Source organism: Rana temporaria, chromosome 4 (assembly GCF_905171775.1).
Source record: "Rana temporaria chromosome 4, aRanTem1.1, whole genome shotgun sequence".
NCBI classification, from domain to species: Eukaryota; Metazoa; Chordata; class Amphibia; order Anura; family Ranidae; genus Rana; species Rana temporaria.
Genome location: NC_053492.1, coordinates 422,237,969 through 422,254,929, shown reverse-complemented (window position 1 = coordinate 422,254,929; position 16,961 = coordinate 422,237,969). Strand labels below are relative to the sequence as shown.

Sequence of the window (16,961 nt, the reverse complement as noted above, 5' to 3'; positions counted from 1 at the left end):
GAGCCATAGGTACTCCCACTCCACAAAGTCAAATGCCTTCTCGGCATCAAGGGAAGCCACAACTCCAGCGGCCGAACCCACAATAACAGTATGTAGACACCTTAGGTTGATGTCAGTTCTCCTGCCTGGCATGAACCCAGTTTGGTCACTGTGTATCAAGGAAAGGATGACTTTATTGAGGCGGTCCGTCAGGACCTTTGCAAGGATTTTTGCTTCCACATTAAGGAGCGAGATGGGTCTATATGAAGAGCACAAATCTAGATCCTTGCCAGGTTTGGGACCCACCACAATAATAGCCCTAGACATAGAGGGGGGCAGAAAAGACCTACAATAGTCTACTAGCCAGGGTTTCTGTGTGGGCCTTATAGAATTCTGCAGGGAACGCATCATCTCCCGGGGTCTTTCCTGACTGGAGGGAACTAATATCGCACTGGAGCTCTTTCAGGGTGAGCGGAGCGTTAAGCCGCCTCAGCAGCCCATTCATTTTAATAGGCAGCTCTAAGCGCAAAAAAATATAGAAAAGAACACTCTGACCCTTTTCCAAAACCGTAGCACTATGCAGTTAGCAGATGTGCAGGATTGCCATTAATATTTAGGATTGGTTCACACCAATAGGGATGAGCCCAATGTTCAACTCGAACATTGGGCGTTCGCCAAATTTAGAACCTTATGGGGCGTTTGCTGGAAATACGAGTGCCCGCGGAACGCCCCATAATGCACTGCGAAATCGCAGTGCATTAATGGCTGCTGATTAGCTAAAGCATGCCCCTGACCTGCATTCTTTGGCTAATCACAGAGTGCTCTGCTGTGAGAGCCATGACTGGCCAAAGTCCAAAACACAAACTATGTAAGGCTGCTTCATAGCGGCCGTACATAGTGTAATGAATGAGAGCAGCAAAATTACATTTCTAAAAAGCGTGAGTCTCCCCCCCCCCCCCTCCATTACCAAGCCCTTCAGATCCGGTATGGATATTAAGGGGAACCCCACACCAAAAAAAATGGTGTGGGGGTCCCCCCCAAAATACATTCCAGACCCTTATCCGAGCACACAACCTGGCAGGCCGCAGGAAAGGGAGGGGGGCGAGAGAGCGGCCTAAACTGTACTAGGCTAAATAAAGGGTGCTTTGGGGTCTCCCCCAAAACACATTGTCCACATGTTGATGGGGACAAGGTCCTCTTCCCCACAACCCTTGCCCGGTGGTTGTGGGGGTCTGCGGGCGGGGGGCTAATTGGAAACTGGAAGCCCCCTTTAACAAGGGGGCCTCCAAATCCCGGCCTCCCCATGTGAATGGGTATTGGGTACATTGTACCCCTACTCATTCACTAAAAAAAGTAAAAATGACAGAAGACAGTTTTGGACAATTCCTTTAAAAAAAAAAAAAAGGGGGAAGTGTCCCATCTACAATCACGGTGTCCTCCGACGGTCCAGAGAAAATTAAAATGGACTGCAGACTGTTCGCGATGACAGCTGTTATATAACCGAGGGCGGATCCATCCGGTGACGTAAACTGGTGACCCTGCCCCCCTCTGATGTCACGCCCCGCCCTCAGCTATATAACAGCTGTAATCGCAAAAAGGCAGCAGTCGGCGGGACGCCTCCCATGGAGGCAGAGTTTTTACGTTTTTTTTCTGGTCCATCAGAAGCCATGATTGAAGATGGATGAACATCGCGGAACACTTTTTTTTTAATAAAGGAATTGTCAAAAACTGTCTCCTGTCATTTTTACTTTTTTGATACTTTTTGGTAAATGAGTAGGGGTACAATGTACCGATACCCATTCACAAATGGGTGGGTTCTGGTGGCCTACTTTTTAAAGGGGGCTTCCAGATTCCGATAGACCCCCACAACCACCGGGTGCCCCAAAGTCCCCATGTTGAGGCAATGTGTGTCCCCCACCACCATTTCCTGTAGCCTGATTACATACCACCAAAAGAAAGCTGTATTTGTGTGAATTTTTTTTTTAAACATTTCATTTGCGTACAGTGTTGCGTGACCGCGCAATTGTCATTTAGAGAGCGAAAGCACTGAAAGCTAAAAACTGGTTTGGGCAGGAAGGGGGTTTAAGTGCCCCCCTCCAGGCTGGAATGCATGAGATCGTGAAAAAAAATTCACAATCTCATGCAGACAGCCGCAATTGTGGCTTTGCTTACTTCCCGGTACCCGGGCATGATGTCATAACGCTGCGCCCGGGCCTCCGATGGCCATAGAGATGACTGGTGACCATCTGATCACCAGTCATCTCTATGCTTCCCATCCGGCGCTGGCCGATTGTTTCTCCGGGTCCCCAATGGCACGGGAGAGCCTGGAGAAGCACCAGATGGCGGCGGGAGGGGGGGGGGGATGTGCCCTCCCTTCACCTATAAGCACAATCAAGCGGCGGAACTGCTGCTATGATTGTTCCTATGGTGCACTGAGTCACCGGCTGAAAATAGTGATATCTGAATGATGCCTGTAGCTGCAGGCATCATTCAGATATCCCCACTAAAAGTCCAGGACGTCATATGACGTCCTTGGGTGAGAAGTGGTTAATCCTACCCTACTCTATTCAAAAATAATAAAAAATAAATAAATTATAGCCTTAGATATGAAGGATAAATTCACCTTTTAAAAAATAAAAATAATAAATGAAAACAATAAGTGCACTTTTTTACAGGTAAAAAAAAAAATGTGCATTTACAATTTTTTTTTTTTAAGAGCCTGTAAAGCACTGCACCTACAATCAACAGAGAGCGGGTGCAATATTCGGCTCCTGCAGACTGTAAGTGTAGCTGTCTGCCCTTACCTCCTGTATGGATAGGCAGTTACTTCAGTCCAGAAGGAATCAATGAACTACGAGAATGCTCAAAAGCACTTTCCTAGTTCATTGAGAACCTCAAGCCATCAGCCGCAAAGGTTGTCAATACTATGAATTAGGGCTGGGGAAAAAAATCGCTTTGAATTTTGAATCGAGTTGGGAGGTCAAATCGATTCAGATTTTGACCAAATCGCCTAAAAAATACTGCCAGCAGCTCGCCGCAATCCTGGGAAAAGGCCCACGAGGCCGGACGCCACGGTCTAGGCTGAAGCCGCGGCCTTTTCCCAGGATCGCGGGCGAGCTGTGGGTAGGATTTTTTTAGGCGAGGCCACGGCTTTGGACTAGTCCGTGGCCTTTTCCCGGGATCGCAGTGAGCTGCGGAGCAGGATTTTTTAGGCAAGGCCGCGGCTTCAGACTAGTCCGCGGATTTTTCCCAGGATCGCGGCGGACTAGGCCGAAGCCGCGGCCTCGCCAAAAAACTCCTGCACGCAGCTCATTAGGACCGGTGCGGTGTCCATTAGAAAAAAAAACTTAATTCGAATCGTGAATCAAGTTTTTTTTTTTTTAAATTGCAGATTTTTTGGGGGGCCAAAATCGCCCAGCTCTACTATGAATGAAAGACTCTGCTGTTTAGGCGGAGTCCTGCACAGCCACGCTCTTTTCAAATTGTGACAGCAGGTGCGGAGAGAAGATCACTGGCCCACTGTCACAGGAAGTGGAGGGGGGGGTGGTGGAGAAACAGGTTATATGCTCCACCCTAAAACGGGGTGTAACAAGGTGTAAGATTTTCCCAATAGTGAACTTAACCAAAAATAAAAAAAGTTATAGCCTTAGATATATTTTAAAGGAAACCTGTATTGACAGAAGTATGGAAGCAGTCACTGCTGAACTCCATCTGGAAATACGAATTTCCTGGCATACTACTCTAGCTTCAGTACTTTGAGTCACTTACCCTAAAAAAATTAATTAGAAAATCAGAAATACTGTCCAAGGTCAGTGCATCTTCAATATTGCAGCAAATAGATCAGAACGTTGCAACTTATGAATTCAGATCACTGGATTTGGGGGATCCCAGAGCATTTAGGAGCATCCTTACATAGAAAAAAAAATTAATATACAGCCAACTCCCTGACTACTGTTAACAAGTAAGCTGGGTTTACAGGATTTAGGCGATAACAAGTTTATTACAAACAAATGTATTGTTCAGCACTTCAGACGGGACTTATGAAATATAAAAGTGCATCTTTGTTATGAAATTAAATGTAAAGTCACATCTTTATTATGAACCCAAGAAAATTAAACCAAAAACTGCCGATACGTCTTATACCTGGTCTATATTATAGCAATAACTTTTTTGTGTGTGTTCCCTTAAAAGGCTCTACAAAAGCTGCTAAGAATGTATCTACCTATAAAAGTTTGTAAATCACCTTTTTCTTCCGCCTGCTCATATTAGTGCTGCTCTAATCCTAAAAAATTGTGCTGTGGAATTCACAGGGAAACAGACACTTTCAGGAGTGTTGATTTCCTGGGTCCCCCACTGACAAATCTTGCTGAACTCCACATCCCTACATGAGACAGTGGTGACACAAAGGGCATTAGTTCAGTGAGCGCTGCGGGGGACCAAAGACATCAATTCTACTGAGTATGTCAGAGCCAGAACAATTTCTCAGTATCCAAGGTGAGTTCAGCAGCAGTTGCAGCATGAAAATTGAGAATGTACACTTCTATTTTATGGGTAGATTTCTTAGGACTTTTTGTGTGATGACAGGCACACTCCGCATCATTATGACCACAGAGTTGGGATCTGCCCGATCCCTGGACTGACACCTAGCCCTGGCTCTCAGCGAGCCGCTCCGCCCCTTCCATAGCTCATTATGCCTTTGTGTTGCTGTTTTTTTTGGGGGGGGGGGGGGGGGGGGTTCCATTTTTCAAAGGTTTATAACCACTTAAATACTGTTGAAAAATAAGTTGGTGGCTTAATTTTTAGGGATGGGGTCCGATGGGGGATTTGAGTGGTCTTTGAGCAACGAAGTTTCAGAATTTGATGAATGCGATTGTGTTTCGTCCTCTAAAATACCCGGATTTCTCGGGCAGTCCTGCTTGTGTCCTCCAATGGAGCCTCAGGCTAATGACTGGTCTTCCGCCTCTCTATTTCTTCTTGCTTAAAGCGTGTCAATGCCTTAATGCAGTTTTGGGTAATCGTCCGAATAAAGACGACATCTTCATCATTAGAGATCACAAAATTAGCAAAATATTCAAAAAATTCATCATTTGTTCTGAACTCTAATTCCTGTGGAGCTGGACAATCCCTTCTAATGGCATGGCTCTTATTATAGTGTGAGCTCTCATGCTTTGAAGTGTGCGCTGTTGAGGGTAAGACATCCCAGTCACCGCCAGGGCAACGCCTGCTCCTCTTGGCTAAAGGTGGGTCATTGCTATTAAATTTTTGGAGCACCTTATTGTAGCGATAACTTTTACGTTTCTCCTGATATGGTAATGGACTCAATTTTAATTGAGAAAGATTTCCACTCTTAGGTTTGGATGGTGGGGTGTCCTTGATGGCTTCCCTCATTTTACCGTCATTCCTAGATTTGGATGGTGGAGTGTCCTTGGAGGCTCCCCGTGTTTTACCATCACTCTCAGGTTTGGATGGTGGGGTGTCCTTGATGGCTACCCTCATTTTAACGTCACTCTCAGGTTTGGGTGGTCGAGTGTCCTTGGAGGCTCCCCGTGTTTTACCGTCACTCTCAGGTTTGGATGGTGGAGGGTCCTTGATGGCTACCCTCATTTTAACGTCACTCTCAGGTTTGGATGGTGGAGTGTCCTTGGAGGCTCCCCGTGTTTTACCGTCACTCTCAGGTTTGGATGGTGGAGGGTCCTTGATGGCTACCCTCATTTTAACGTCACTCTCAGGTTTGGGTGGTCGAGTGTCCTTGGAGGCTCCCCGTGTTTTACCGTCACTCTCAGGTTTGGATGGTGGAGGGTCCTTGATGGCTACCCTCATTTTACCGTCACTCCTAGATTTGGATGGTGGAGGGTCCTTGGAGGCTCCCTGTGTTTTACCGTCACTCTCAGGTTTGGATGGTGGAGGGTCCTTGGAGGCTCCCTGTGTTTTACCGTCACTCTCCGGTTTGGATGGTGGTGTGTCCTCCGAGGCTTCCCTCATTTTACCGTCACTCTCCGGTTTGGATGGTGGTGGGGTGTCCTCGGAGGCTTCCCTCATTTTACCGTCACTCTCCGGTTTGGATGGTGGGGTGTCCTCGGAGGCTTCCCTCATTTTACCGTCACTCTCCGGTTTGGATGGTGGGGTGTCCTCAGAGGCTTCCCTCATTTTACCGTCATTCTCAGGAAGCACTTCCTGAATTTCTTTCTTATTCCCCTGCAGTTCCAGAATCGTTACTGCAGCATCTCTCACACTTTTCACATTATCTTTTTTGGGGAATTTTTCGAATTGGGGTAATAAGTGAGGAAAATGTTTACTAATATAACATTTAGTGTGTTTTGAATGACTGATATGGGCGACTATGGTCGGCAAGGGGCAAATCAGCAAGCCGCACAGCTGGCAGGTATATGTATATGATGAGTCCTTCTTGCTCTCTATGATATATTCCAGGCCCACAATGGGGTCTTCGTTCATGTGGGCCTTCATGAAGGAGCTCAATCGGTTTGCAACGTTCGGCTCCTGGGATTTACTTAACTTCAGCTGATGTCTATGTTTTTTGCTCAGGAGGTGTTGAGCCAGCGAACCTGGTGTAACGCATTTATTACGGCAGATATCACAGGAATATTTCTGAAGCTTGTCACTTTCTGTGTTCTCTTCGATAACCTGTGGACTGGAGAGCGCCATTGTTCTGTTTTATTTAGGCGACAAATCGGCTCTACAATCGGGTCTCAGACGTCTTATCGCGAACACTTCATGTTTCCCTTCCGGCGCTGGCGGAGTGACGTCACGCAGTGCGAGCCGAGAACGTTCAACTGAAGCGACCAAATAGTTGAAGAGCGCATGCCCAGTGACGTTACGTCGCCGCCATCTTGCTACACCCCGCACCCTTCCACAGTAGGTATACACTCAGAAGGGGGGAAAGCGGTCATCTTGTTACACCCACTAGAGTTTTGAATTGTACACTTATTTTTAACAGGAAACTGAGGCTATATAGGGAAATACAATACTCCGTATGAATTTTTAGATGTTGAATTTTAAAATCAGAGAACTTCTGTCAGATTAGCAAATCTATGAGATCAGCAGGCTTGCCGCTACTAAAATTCAACATCTAAACATTCAGACGGTGTTCTAAGTACTGTAATTTCACTATATAACCTCAGTTTACTGTTAAAAAAAAAGTGTAAAATGCAAAACTCTGGTGGGTGTAACAAGATGTCCGCTTGCCCCCTTCTCAGTGTATCCTTACTATGGAGGAGTGCGGGGTGTAGCAAGATGACGGCGACGAAACATCTTTTCCGTTACACATTATGATGGGTCGCATAACATGACGAAACAACAGAACACCTGTAATCTGATAAACCACAGTTTCTCCGCCCCTGTTTCGTCAGATTAGGCGACCTGTCAGAGTGTGTAACGAAAGTAACATTTCGTCACAGCCTTCTTGCTACACTCCGCACTCCTCCATAGTAAGGATACATGGAGAAGGGGGTGTTTCGACACATATGGCTAGCCATCACATTTGGCTATCTGCTGGAGTGCGCATGCTGCACCCCGCCATATGCGTTCCAACACTTTTACAAATGTGATGGGTAGCCGAATGTGAAGAAGAATATAGCTAAAAAATTTAGCTGAAAGGAATTTGTTGACGTTTTAGTAATTGCTTTTTGATGAGAATTTAGCATTTGTAAAAGTGTTAAAATGCATATGGCGGCGTCGCGCATGCGCACTCCAGCAGGTAGCCAAATGTGATGGGTCGCTATATGTGACGAAACAGGGGCAAGCGGACATCTTGTTACACCCACGGGAGATTTGCATTTTACACTTTTTTTTAAGGCCCCTTTCACATTGAGGCGTTTTTCATGCGGTACAGCGCTAAAAATAGCGCTGCTATACCGCATGAAAAAACCTGCCCTGTAGTGTTCAATGTGAAAGCCCGAAGGCTTTCACATTGAAGCGGTGTGCTAGCAGGAGCGCTCCAAAAGTCCTGCTAGCCGCATCTTTACCGCGGTATAGGAGCGGTGTGTTCACCGCTCCTATACCGCGCCTTCCCATTGAAATCAATGGGAAAGTGCGGTAATACCGCCCACAACGTGGGCGGTATTAACCCTTTTTCGGCCGCTAGCGGGGGTTAAAACCTCACCGCTAGCGCCCGAATATCGCAGTAAATACGACGGTATAGCCGCGCTACAAATAGTGCGGCTATACCGTCACCGCGGCTCCACGCCTCAATGTGAAAGAGGCCTAACAGTAAACTGAGGTTATATAATGAAATACAGTGCTTAGAACTCCGTCTGACATGTCGCCTAATCTGAGGAAAAACTGTCAGAATCCAAGGGTCGGTCGAGAGGGGTCTGGCTGCAAAGTGGAGCTCCACCGTTCACAGGAAGCATGTGGCCTCCACTCTACTTTACTTTTTTTTACTGAACTTTATTGTGAATCGTTGCAGCTGGAGCTCTACAGTCACCAGGAAACATGTGGCCTCCACAAAACCGCTTTTGTTATTTTTTTTTTAAATGAACTTTAATGAAACAGCCAACAAATAAACAATACTACAGGAAGTGGAGGCCAGATGGTTCCTGTACATGATTTCTGTGTAGAGTGGAGCTCCAGTAACTGCAGTCTGTAGCACATACTGAGCCATTCTGTTGTTATTATTTATTGAGCCTGGGATTTGCAGAATCACAAGATATGTTTGGTAGGTTTTGTACTTTCTGTTAAAGTGATAGTAAAGCTTCGTTATATATTTTTTTTAAATAACAAACATATCATACTTACCTCCACTGTGCAGTTCGTTTTGCACAGAGTGGCCCCGATCCTCCTCTTTTGGGAGCCCTCGGCGGCTCTTATGACTCCTCCTCACATTAGATAACCCCCTAGAAGAAGCGCTCTCCCGGGGGGTTACCTTGCGGGCACTCTCACGTTTGGCTCAGCCTCGCCTCCCGCGTCATTGGATTTGATTGACAGCAGCTGGAGCCAATCGCTGCGCTACTATCAATCTATCCAATCAAGGCCAGGACTCCATGAAAAGATGGAGGGACGGGGACGCGCCCACGGAAATGCTCAGGTAAGTAAAATGGGGGGGGGCTGGGGGGCCGAACACCACAAGGTGTTTTTTCACCTCAATGCATAGGATGCATTGAGGTGAAAAAACACGAAGGTTTACAACACCTTTAAGTTAAAGTGCATCCTATGCATTGAGGTGAAAAAACTTCATCGTCCCCCTCAGCCCCCCCGTTTTCGTTTTACTTACCTGAGCCCTGGAATTCATTTGGCAGTGATTTGCTGTCCCTCTCTCCACTGTTCCCAGCCCTTGACTGAATAGATTGATAGCAGCGCAGCCAATGGCGCGGGGGTGGGGTCAAGTCATACATTCGGTTGCTATGGACGCCGAATGATGGCACGGTAACCCCCCGGGAGAGCACTTCTCCTAGGGGGTTATCTGACGTGGGGAGGAGCCGCCGGGGGACCCCAGAACACAGTGTTCAGGGCCACTCTGTACAAAACGAGCACAGTGGAGGCAAGTATGACATGTTTTTTTATTTAAAAAAACAAAAACAAAGCTTTACAATCACTTTAAGGACCAAGACTCTTTCCTTTTTTTGCTAGAAAATTACTTAGAACCCCAAAATATTATATATATTTTTTTTCTAACACCCTAGAGAATAAAATGGCGGTACTTTCACACCGTATTTGCGCAGCGGTCTAACAAGCGCACATTTTTTTGAAAAAAAAAAATGTAAATAAAAAAATAAGACAACAGTAAAGTTAGCCCATGTCACGCTTCAAAATTGCGCCCGCTCGTGTAATGGTAACAAACTTTTACCCTTAAAAATCTCCATAGGCGACATTTAAAAAATTCTACAGGTTACATGTTTTGAGTTGCAGAGGAAGTCTAGGGCTAGGATTATTGCTCTTGCTTTACCGATCGCGGCGATACCACACATGTGTGGTTTGAACACCGTTTTCATATGCGGGTGCTGCTCACGTATTCGTTTGCTTCTGCACGCAAGCTCGGTGGGATGGGACGTGTTTAAAAAAAATGTTTTTTACTTATTTATTTTACCTTTTGTTTTTACACTGTTCTTTACAAAAAAATAATAATAATTGGGTCACTTGTAAACATCCCTTGTAATAGAAAAAAGCATGACAGGACCTCCTAAATATGAGATCTGGGGTCAAAAATACCTCAGATCTCATATTTACACTACAATGCAAAATGCCATCTTCCCCTCACTCGTCTCCATACCAAGCCAGGGAGCAGACCCGGCTCCGGTAAGCGGCGGAGGGCACCGGGAAGCGAATCCGCTGCAGAGACCACTTTTATTTGAAACCGGACCACTCACTGAAGAAGAGGACACCATGGTAATGGCAGCTAGCTTCTGCCATAACAACAATATCCCATTGGCTCCCGCTGCTGTCAATCAAATCCAATGACGCAAGGGGCGGGGCTGAGTCTGGTATTCGTGTCTATGGATGCAAATGCTGGACTCTGGAGAGCGCGCCCACAAGGTAACCCCCTAAAATACAAAGCTTTACAACCACTTTAACTTTGTAAACTGTCTTTGTTTGTAAACGCAATTGTTTAACATTTACCAATTTATATTTTTGGTGATCATGGAAGTTCATGTTTATGTTGGAAGAAGAATACAATCCATGTTTCTAATAACAATTTCATTGTCCTTTTTTTCCCCACCTTCATGCCAACTAACAGGGCCAAGACTGAGACACACACGGATCTCCACGCAAAAAAAGTTCTACCGTTCAAAGGTATGTCGGCGATATAGGGGATATATTTATGGCATTTTTATTATAATTTTTTTGCTTTATTAGTAATGGCGGCGATCGGTGATTTTTAGCGGGACTGCAACATTGCGGCGGACAGATCGGACACTTTTTTGGGACAAGTGACATTTATACAGCGATCAGAGCTAAAAATAGCCACTGATAACCCCCTTCCTGCCAGTGACATTTAGACAGTTAACAGGGGGTGATCAAAGGGTTAAATGTGTTACATAGGGAGTGTTTCTAACTGTGGGTGGATGGGACTGACTGTAAGAGACAGATCGCTGTTCCTCATCAGTAGGAACAGCAGATCTATCTTTCCTTCCCTGACAGAACGGAGATCTGTCTATGTACATTGACATAACTCCGTTCTGTCTCTGTCAGAAGCCTCCGACGTACCATGACGCCGATTCGTCCAGGGGAGCCAACCTGCCGCAGTACAACTGTGGCGACTGGTCCTTAAGTGGTTAAACATCTTCTTGAAAATCATATATGTTCTGGCGCAAATATTATCCACTTAATACCCTGCCAGGCCGCATTGTACTGACAGCTGTAATTGTACAGCAGGAGCAGGGTAGGGCCGAATATGCACGCACCCTAAACCTGGGAGTAGGCAGCGACGTACCAGCACATCGCTTTGCCTACAGTGGCCACCCATCCACAGGGTGGTCATTAAAGCGGTTGTAAACCCCCAATTTAAAATTGGCCGGAGCGGTGATGACGTCACTCCCCGCATGCGAGCGGGAGCCGTCAAAGCCGGCATTCTCCATTCAGACAACCGGCATTCTCAGTGTGCCTGCGCCGTTGTCTACGGCACGCATGCGCCGTAAACAACGGTGCATTTTTTTTTGAAAATATCTCCTAAACCGTGTAGGTTCAGGAGATATTGCAAACACCTACAGGTAAGCCTTAATCTAGGCTTAAAAAAGAAAGAAAAATTGCGCCAACCAATATTAGATTAATGTAGACAGTGAAGTCCTTTGTGCCTTCTAACAGTGAGGCACAGAAAGAGTGTGCACTCAAAAAGTGCATAAATAATAAACAAATGGTGAACAAAGAGTCCAATAATAAAGTCCATAAACTGAATTCCGATCCAAACAGCACCCAGTGTGAAGATGAAACAGTTGTGACCCGCCACCGTATGGACTGAGGCTTACCACAAAGTAATTTGATAACAGCGTTAATCAAATTGTTGCAGGATATTTCCAGAACATCGGATAATGGCTAAACATACGCCGGGTCACGCTCCCTTTAAGGAATCCACGATGGGGTGCAGCAGCATACAATAGCGAATAGCGTCCTCACACCATGTCACAGCCCAGTCAGTGTCAGCATAAAAGGAAGGAGACCGCACATAGGGTAGTATGCACTTAACAGGTTTTAATTAAAAGAAGATTAAAACTACTTACAGACAAATGTAAATAGAAAGCGAATAAACAATTGCCGGCCGGCATCTAACAGGAGCCCTTCCTGTACGCGGTGACGTCACTGCAGAGCCCATTCCCATTGAAAACGTCAGATTGTGACGAAACGCGTCTGGGACGGAGTGCAGTGACGTCACCGCGTACAGGAAGGGCTCCTGTTAGATGCCGGCCGGCAATTGTTTATTCGCTTTCTATTTACATTTGTCTGTAAGTAGTTTTAATCTTCTTTTAATTAAAACCTGTTAAGTGCATACTACCCTATGTGCGGTCTCCTTCCTTTTATGCTGACACTGACTGGGCTGTGACATGGTGTGAGGACGCTATTCGCTATTGTATGCTGCTGCACCCCATCGTGGATTCCTTAAAGGGAGCGTGACCCGGCGTATGTTTAGCCATTATCCGATGTTCTGGAAATATCCTGCAACAATTTGATTAACGCTGTTATCAAATTACTTTGTGGTAAGCCTCAGTCCATACGGTGGCGGGTCACAACTGTTTCATCTTCACACTGGGTGCTGTTTGGATCGGAATTCAGTTTATGGACTTTATTATTGGACTCTTTGTTCACCATTTGTTTATTATTTATGCACTTTTTGAGTGCACACTCTTTCTGTGCCTCACTGTTAGAAGGCACAAAGGACTTCACTGTCTACATTAATCTAATATTGGTTGGCGCAATTTTTCTTTCTTTTTTATTTGTTTTGTGTTAGTTCACGCTATTGCAGCCTCCTCATTAATTCACTTAATTTACAATTGATTAGCGCAATTTTTCTTTTTCTTAATCTAGGCTTACCTGTAGGTGAAAATGGTAATGGAGGGTTTACTTCCATTTTAAGTGGATAATATTTGCACCAGAACATATATGATTTTCAAGAAGATGTAGGTGGTTGTAAACCCTATGAGAAAAAAAAAAAAAGCAGCAAGACAAAGGCATAATGAGCTAGTATGTACGTCCTCGTACACCTCTCCGGTGGCCGACATCGCTCCCGGGGGTCACTTCCGGTCATCACTGCTCCAGCGCTGTGATTGGCTGGAGCCGCAATGACGTCACTCCTGTGCATGTGTGCCATTGCTTCAGTGAGGATCTCCTAGGGGGTTATCTAATGCGGGGAGGAGCTGCTGAGGGACCCCAGAAAACGAACTGCACAGTGGAGGGAAGTATGACATGTTTGTTATTTAAAAAAAAAAAAAGGAAGCCTTACAATCACTTTAATATATGTTCAGGTTTAAAGGGATGAGGTGGCAACCCTAGATGGGTCTCTATTACAATTGTCATTGGTATGCGCTCCTGCTGCAGCTCGCCCCGCTTGGGCATGCAGAGTGGTCCAAATCTGCTGTGTATTCCATCAGACGCTACCCACCAGATTATACAGTGTGTGGAATGCATCACACATGCGCAGTAAGCCGAAACATCACTTGCGTTGCGTTTTCTAATGGGTAGCAGTGTTCTGATAGAAACATCGGCGACCCGTCAGATTATATAACAGAAGTGACGTTCCATCACCTGCGCATGCGTCCACCACTTCCAGGTTTGCTAATGTGATAGAACACCTGCAGTCAGAAGAAGGCAGTGGACATCTTACTACACCCAGCTACGTCTTGAATTTAATAGTAATTATAGCAATAAAGTGAGCGTATATAAATATAGTATATCCACTCACTTTATTGCTGAAATTACTGTTAAATTCAAGACGTAGCTGGGTGTAGTAAGATGTCCGCTGCTGCTTTCTTCTGACTGCAGATGTTCTGTCAGATTAGCAAACTTGTTACCTAATCCGATGGGTCGCCGATTCTGATGGAACACCGGCGACCCGTCGGATTATAAATATTTACTATTTACATGGGGGGGGGGGCTCCCGTGATGCGGGTAGAGAAACTCCAGCCCTACAGAAAATCTCCCCAAAGGAAACAAAAACAAAAAAACCTGACAGATGTTTAATCCTCCTCTATTAAAAAAAAAAAAAAAAAAATCAGATCACTGGATTTGGGGGATCCCAGAGCATTTAGGAGCATCCTTACATAGAAAAGCGATAACAAGTTTATTACAAATGTATTGTTCAGCACTTCAGATGGGACTTATAAAATATAAAAATTCATCTTTATTATGAAATTAAATGTAAAGTCACATCTTTATTATGAAAATTAAACCAAAAACTGCTGATGCGTCTTATACCTGGTCTATACTATAGCCAGCCCTCAAAATTTGTGCTCGCCTGCTCGCATTTTGCGAGTGAAAAAATGAGGAGGGCGAGTATGGACAGTGCTGTGCTGTCCCAGAAGTGCATAGCCAGTGCCCCCCGCCTCGCTACGAGCCTTGCAGCGTGGGCATTTCAATAGGAATGCACAGTCAGCCGCCTAGGACCGCCCCTCTCCACCTCCATCCCCGCCCCACACAGGCACACAGAAAGCTCTTCCATAGACGTGAATGAGCCGCCCAGGACCGCCCCTCTCCACCTCCCCGCCCCACACAGGCACACAGAGTGCTCTTGTGAATGAGCCGCCCGAGACCGCCCCTCTCCACCTGCCAGACCTCCCTGCCCCACACAGGCACACAGAGTGAACTTCCCTAGACGTGAAAGAAGATGGCCGGGACCGCCCTTCTCTGCCTTCCACCTGCCGCACATCTAAGGAGTGGGGCGGTAAATGTCTCTGCAAGGCAGTCCTAAGTGGGCAGGCTCAAACCCTCTCGGTCCTCCCTCAGTGTGCACCCTCGTGGCTGCAGAAGACTGGTAAATATGACAGTGTGCTGGAGGCATTGGTACAATGGAGGATTAAATGAGATGTGTGCTGGAAGGAAGTGGGGACCGGGGTGTTACTTTGAGCACAGGTCACGCTGCATTAATAGGCACTGGTTACGCTGCATTGATGGGCACTGGTTACTCTGCATTGATGGGCACTGGTCACGCTGCATTGATGGGCACTGGTCACGCTGCATTGATGGGCACTGGTCACGCTGCATTGATGGGCACTGGTTATGTTGCATTGATGGGCACAGGTTATGCTGCATTGATGGGCACAGGTTATGCTGCATTGATGGGCACAGGTTATGCTGCATTGATGGGCAAAGGTTATGTTGCATTGATGGGCACTGGTCACGCTGCATTGATGGGCACTGGTCACGCTGCATTGATAGGCACTGGTCACGCTGCATTGATGGGCAAAGGTTATGCTGCATTGATGGGCACTGGACACGCTGCATTGCTGGGCACTGGACACGCTGCATTGCTGGGCACTGGACACGCTGCATTGCTGGGCACTGGTCAGGCTGCATTGCTGGGCACTGGTCAGGCTGCATTGCTGGGCACTGGTCAGGCTGCACCGAAAGACAGCACTGATAAATGTGTTAATATGTATTTTTGTAACTTAATTCTGCATAAAACATTTAAGTGTCATTTCATGAGATAATTTATGAGGGCGGGATTAGGGATGGGGCATGGTAGGAGTTGGGCGGGGCAACTGGTGGCGCGTAACCCTTGTGGCCTGGCTAGTAGCTCAGGACTTGAAATTTTTAGCCCTGCTATAGCAATAACTTTTTTTTTGTGTGCTCCCTAAAAAGGCTCTACAAAAGCTGCTAAGAATGTATCTACCTGTAAAATAAAAGTGTGTACTCACCTTTTTCTTCCGCCTGCTCATATTAGTGCTGCTCTAATCCTAAAACTTTGTGCTGTGGAATTCACAGGGAAACAGACACTTTCAGGAGTGTTGATTTCCTGGGTCCCCCACTGACAAATCTTGCTGAACTCCAAATCCCTACATGAGACAGTGGTGACACAAAGGGCATTAGTTCAGTGAGCGCTGCGGGGGACCAAAGACATCAATTCTACTGAGAGTGTCGGATCCTGTGCACTTTGGGGGAGAATTTTTCAGCATCCAAGGTGATTTCAGCAGCAGTTGCAGCATGAAAAGTGAGAATGTACACTCCTATTTTAGGAGAGTAGATTACTTCTTAGGACTTTTGTGTGATGACAGGGACACTCCGCGTCATTAGGACCGAAGAGTCAAGATATGCCAGATCCCTGGACTGACACCTGGCCCTGGCTCTCAGCGCGCCGCTCCGCCCCCTCCACAGCCATAGCTCATTATGCCTTGGTCTTGCAGGATTTTTTTTTTTTGTTTGTTTTTTCGAGGGTTTATAACCACTTTAATATAAATGATATTAGGCTTGCACTACCCTAGCAGGTGTCCTGTCTATGTGGTCTAAACCAACAAGACCTTATACAACATACCTGTGAACATACAAAACTATTTATCACCTATGGAAGTCCCCCTGTGCATCCAAAAGAGTATACACACGTGTATAAAACCGTGAGACCGTATATAATGCAGAAAAAATAAATAAATAAAATGACAAAACACCCCTTATATTTTTAACAAGTGCACTGTGTGGATTTCCCTAGAGGTCAAAAAATGCATGTGCTTATAAAGTTTCAAAATAGTGGTTTTACGGATCCACAAAGATATTACAGATTCAAAAAAATATTATGTCTCAAAGCCAAATGTGCTCAAACTTTGTGCCAGCCGCCAAATAAAACACAGATCTTTGTGGATCTGTAAAAGCACTATTTTGAAACTTTATAAGCACAGGCATTTTTTTGACCTTCTAGGGAAAATACCAACACAGTGCACTTGTTAAAAATATAAGGGGTGTTTTGTCATTTATTATTAAAAAAAAAAAAAATTGCATTATATACAGTCTCACGGTTTTATACACGTGTGTATACTCTTGTGGATGCACAGGGGGACATCCATAGGTGATAAATAGTTTTGTACATTCACAGGTATGTTGTATAATGTCTT

The 16,961-nt window shown here is 45.7% G+C and overlaps 1 protein-coding gene and 1 long non-coding RNA gene across 2 annotated transcripts; both read right to left on the bottom strand.

Annotated features, from left to right (window-relative positions):
• Positions 1-3,950: 3,950 nt before the first annotated feature.
• Positions 3,951-16,129, bottom strand: LOC120937848. The gene is made up of 2 exons (XR_005748761.1): positions 15,695-16,129; positions 3,951-4,144 (listed from the first exon to the last, which is right to left on the bottom strand). It is a non-coding gene; the product is annotated as an uncharacterized LOC120937848 (long non-coding RNA).
• LOC120937846 (neurofilament heavy polypeptide-like) lies at positions 4,701-6,752 on the bottom strand. Its single transcript, XM_040351360.1, has 2 exons — positions 5,534-6,752; positions 4,701-5,479 (listed from the first exon to the last, which is right to left on the bottom strand). The coding sequence occupies exons 1-2, from the start codon at positions 6,640-6,642 to the stop codon at positions 4,921-4,923; spliced, it is 1,668 nt and encodes a 555-aa protein (XP_040207294.1). The 5' UTR covers positions 6,643-6,752; the 3' UTR covers positions 4,701-4,920.
• Positions 16,130-16,961: the final 832 nt, after the last annotated feature.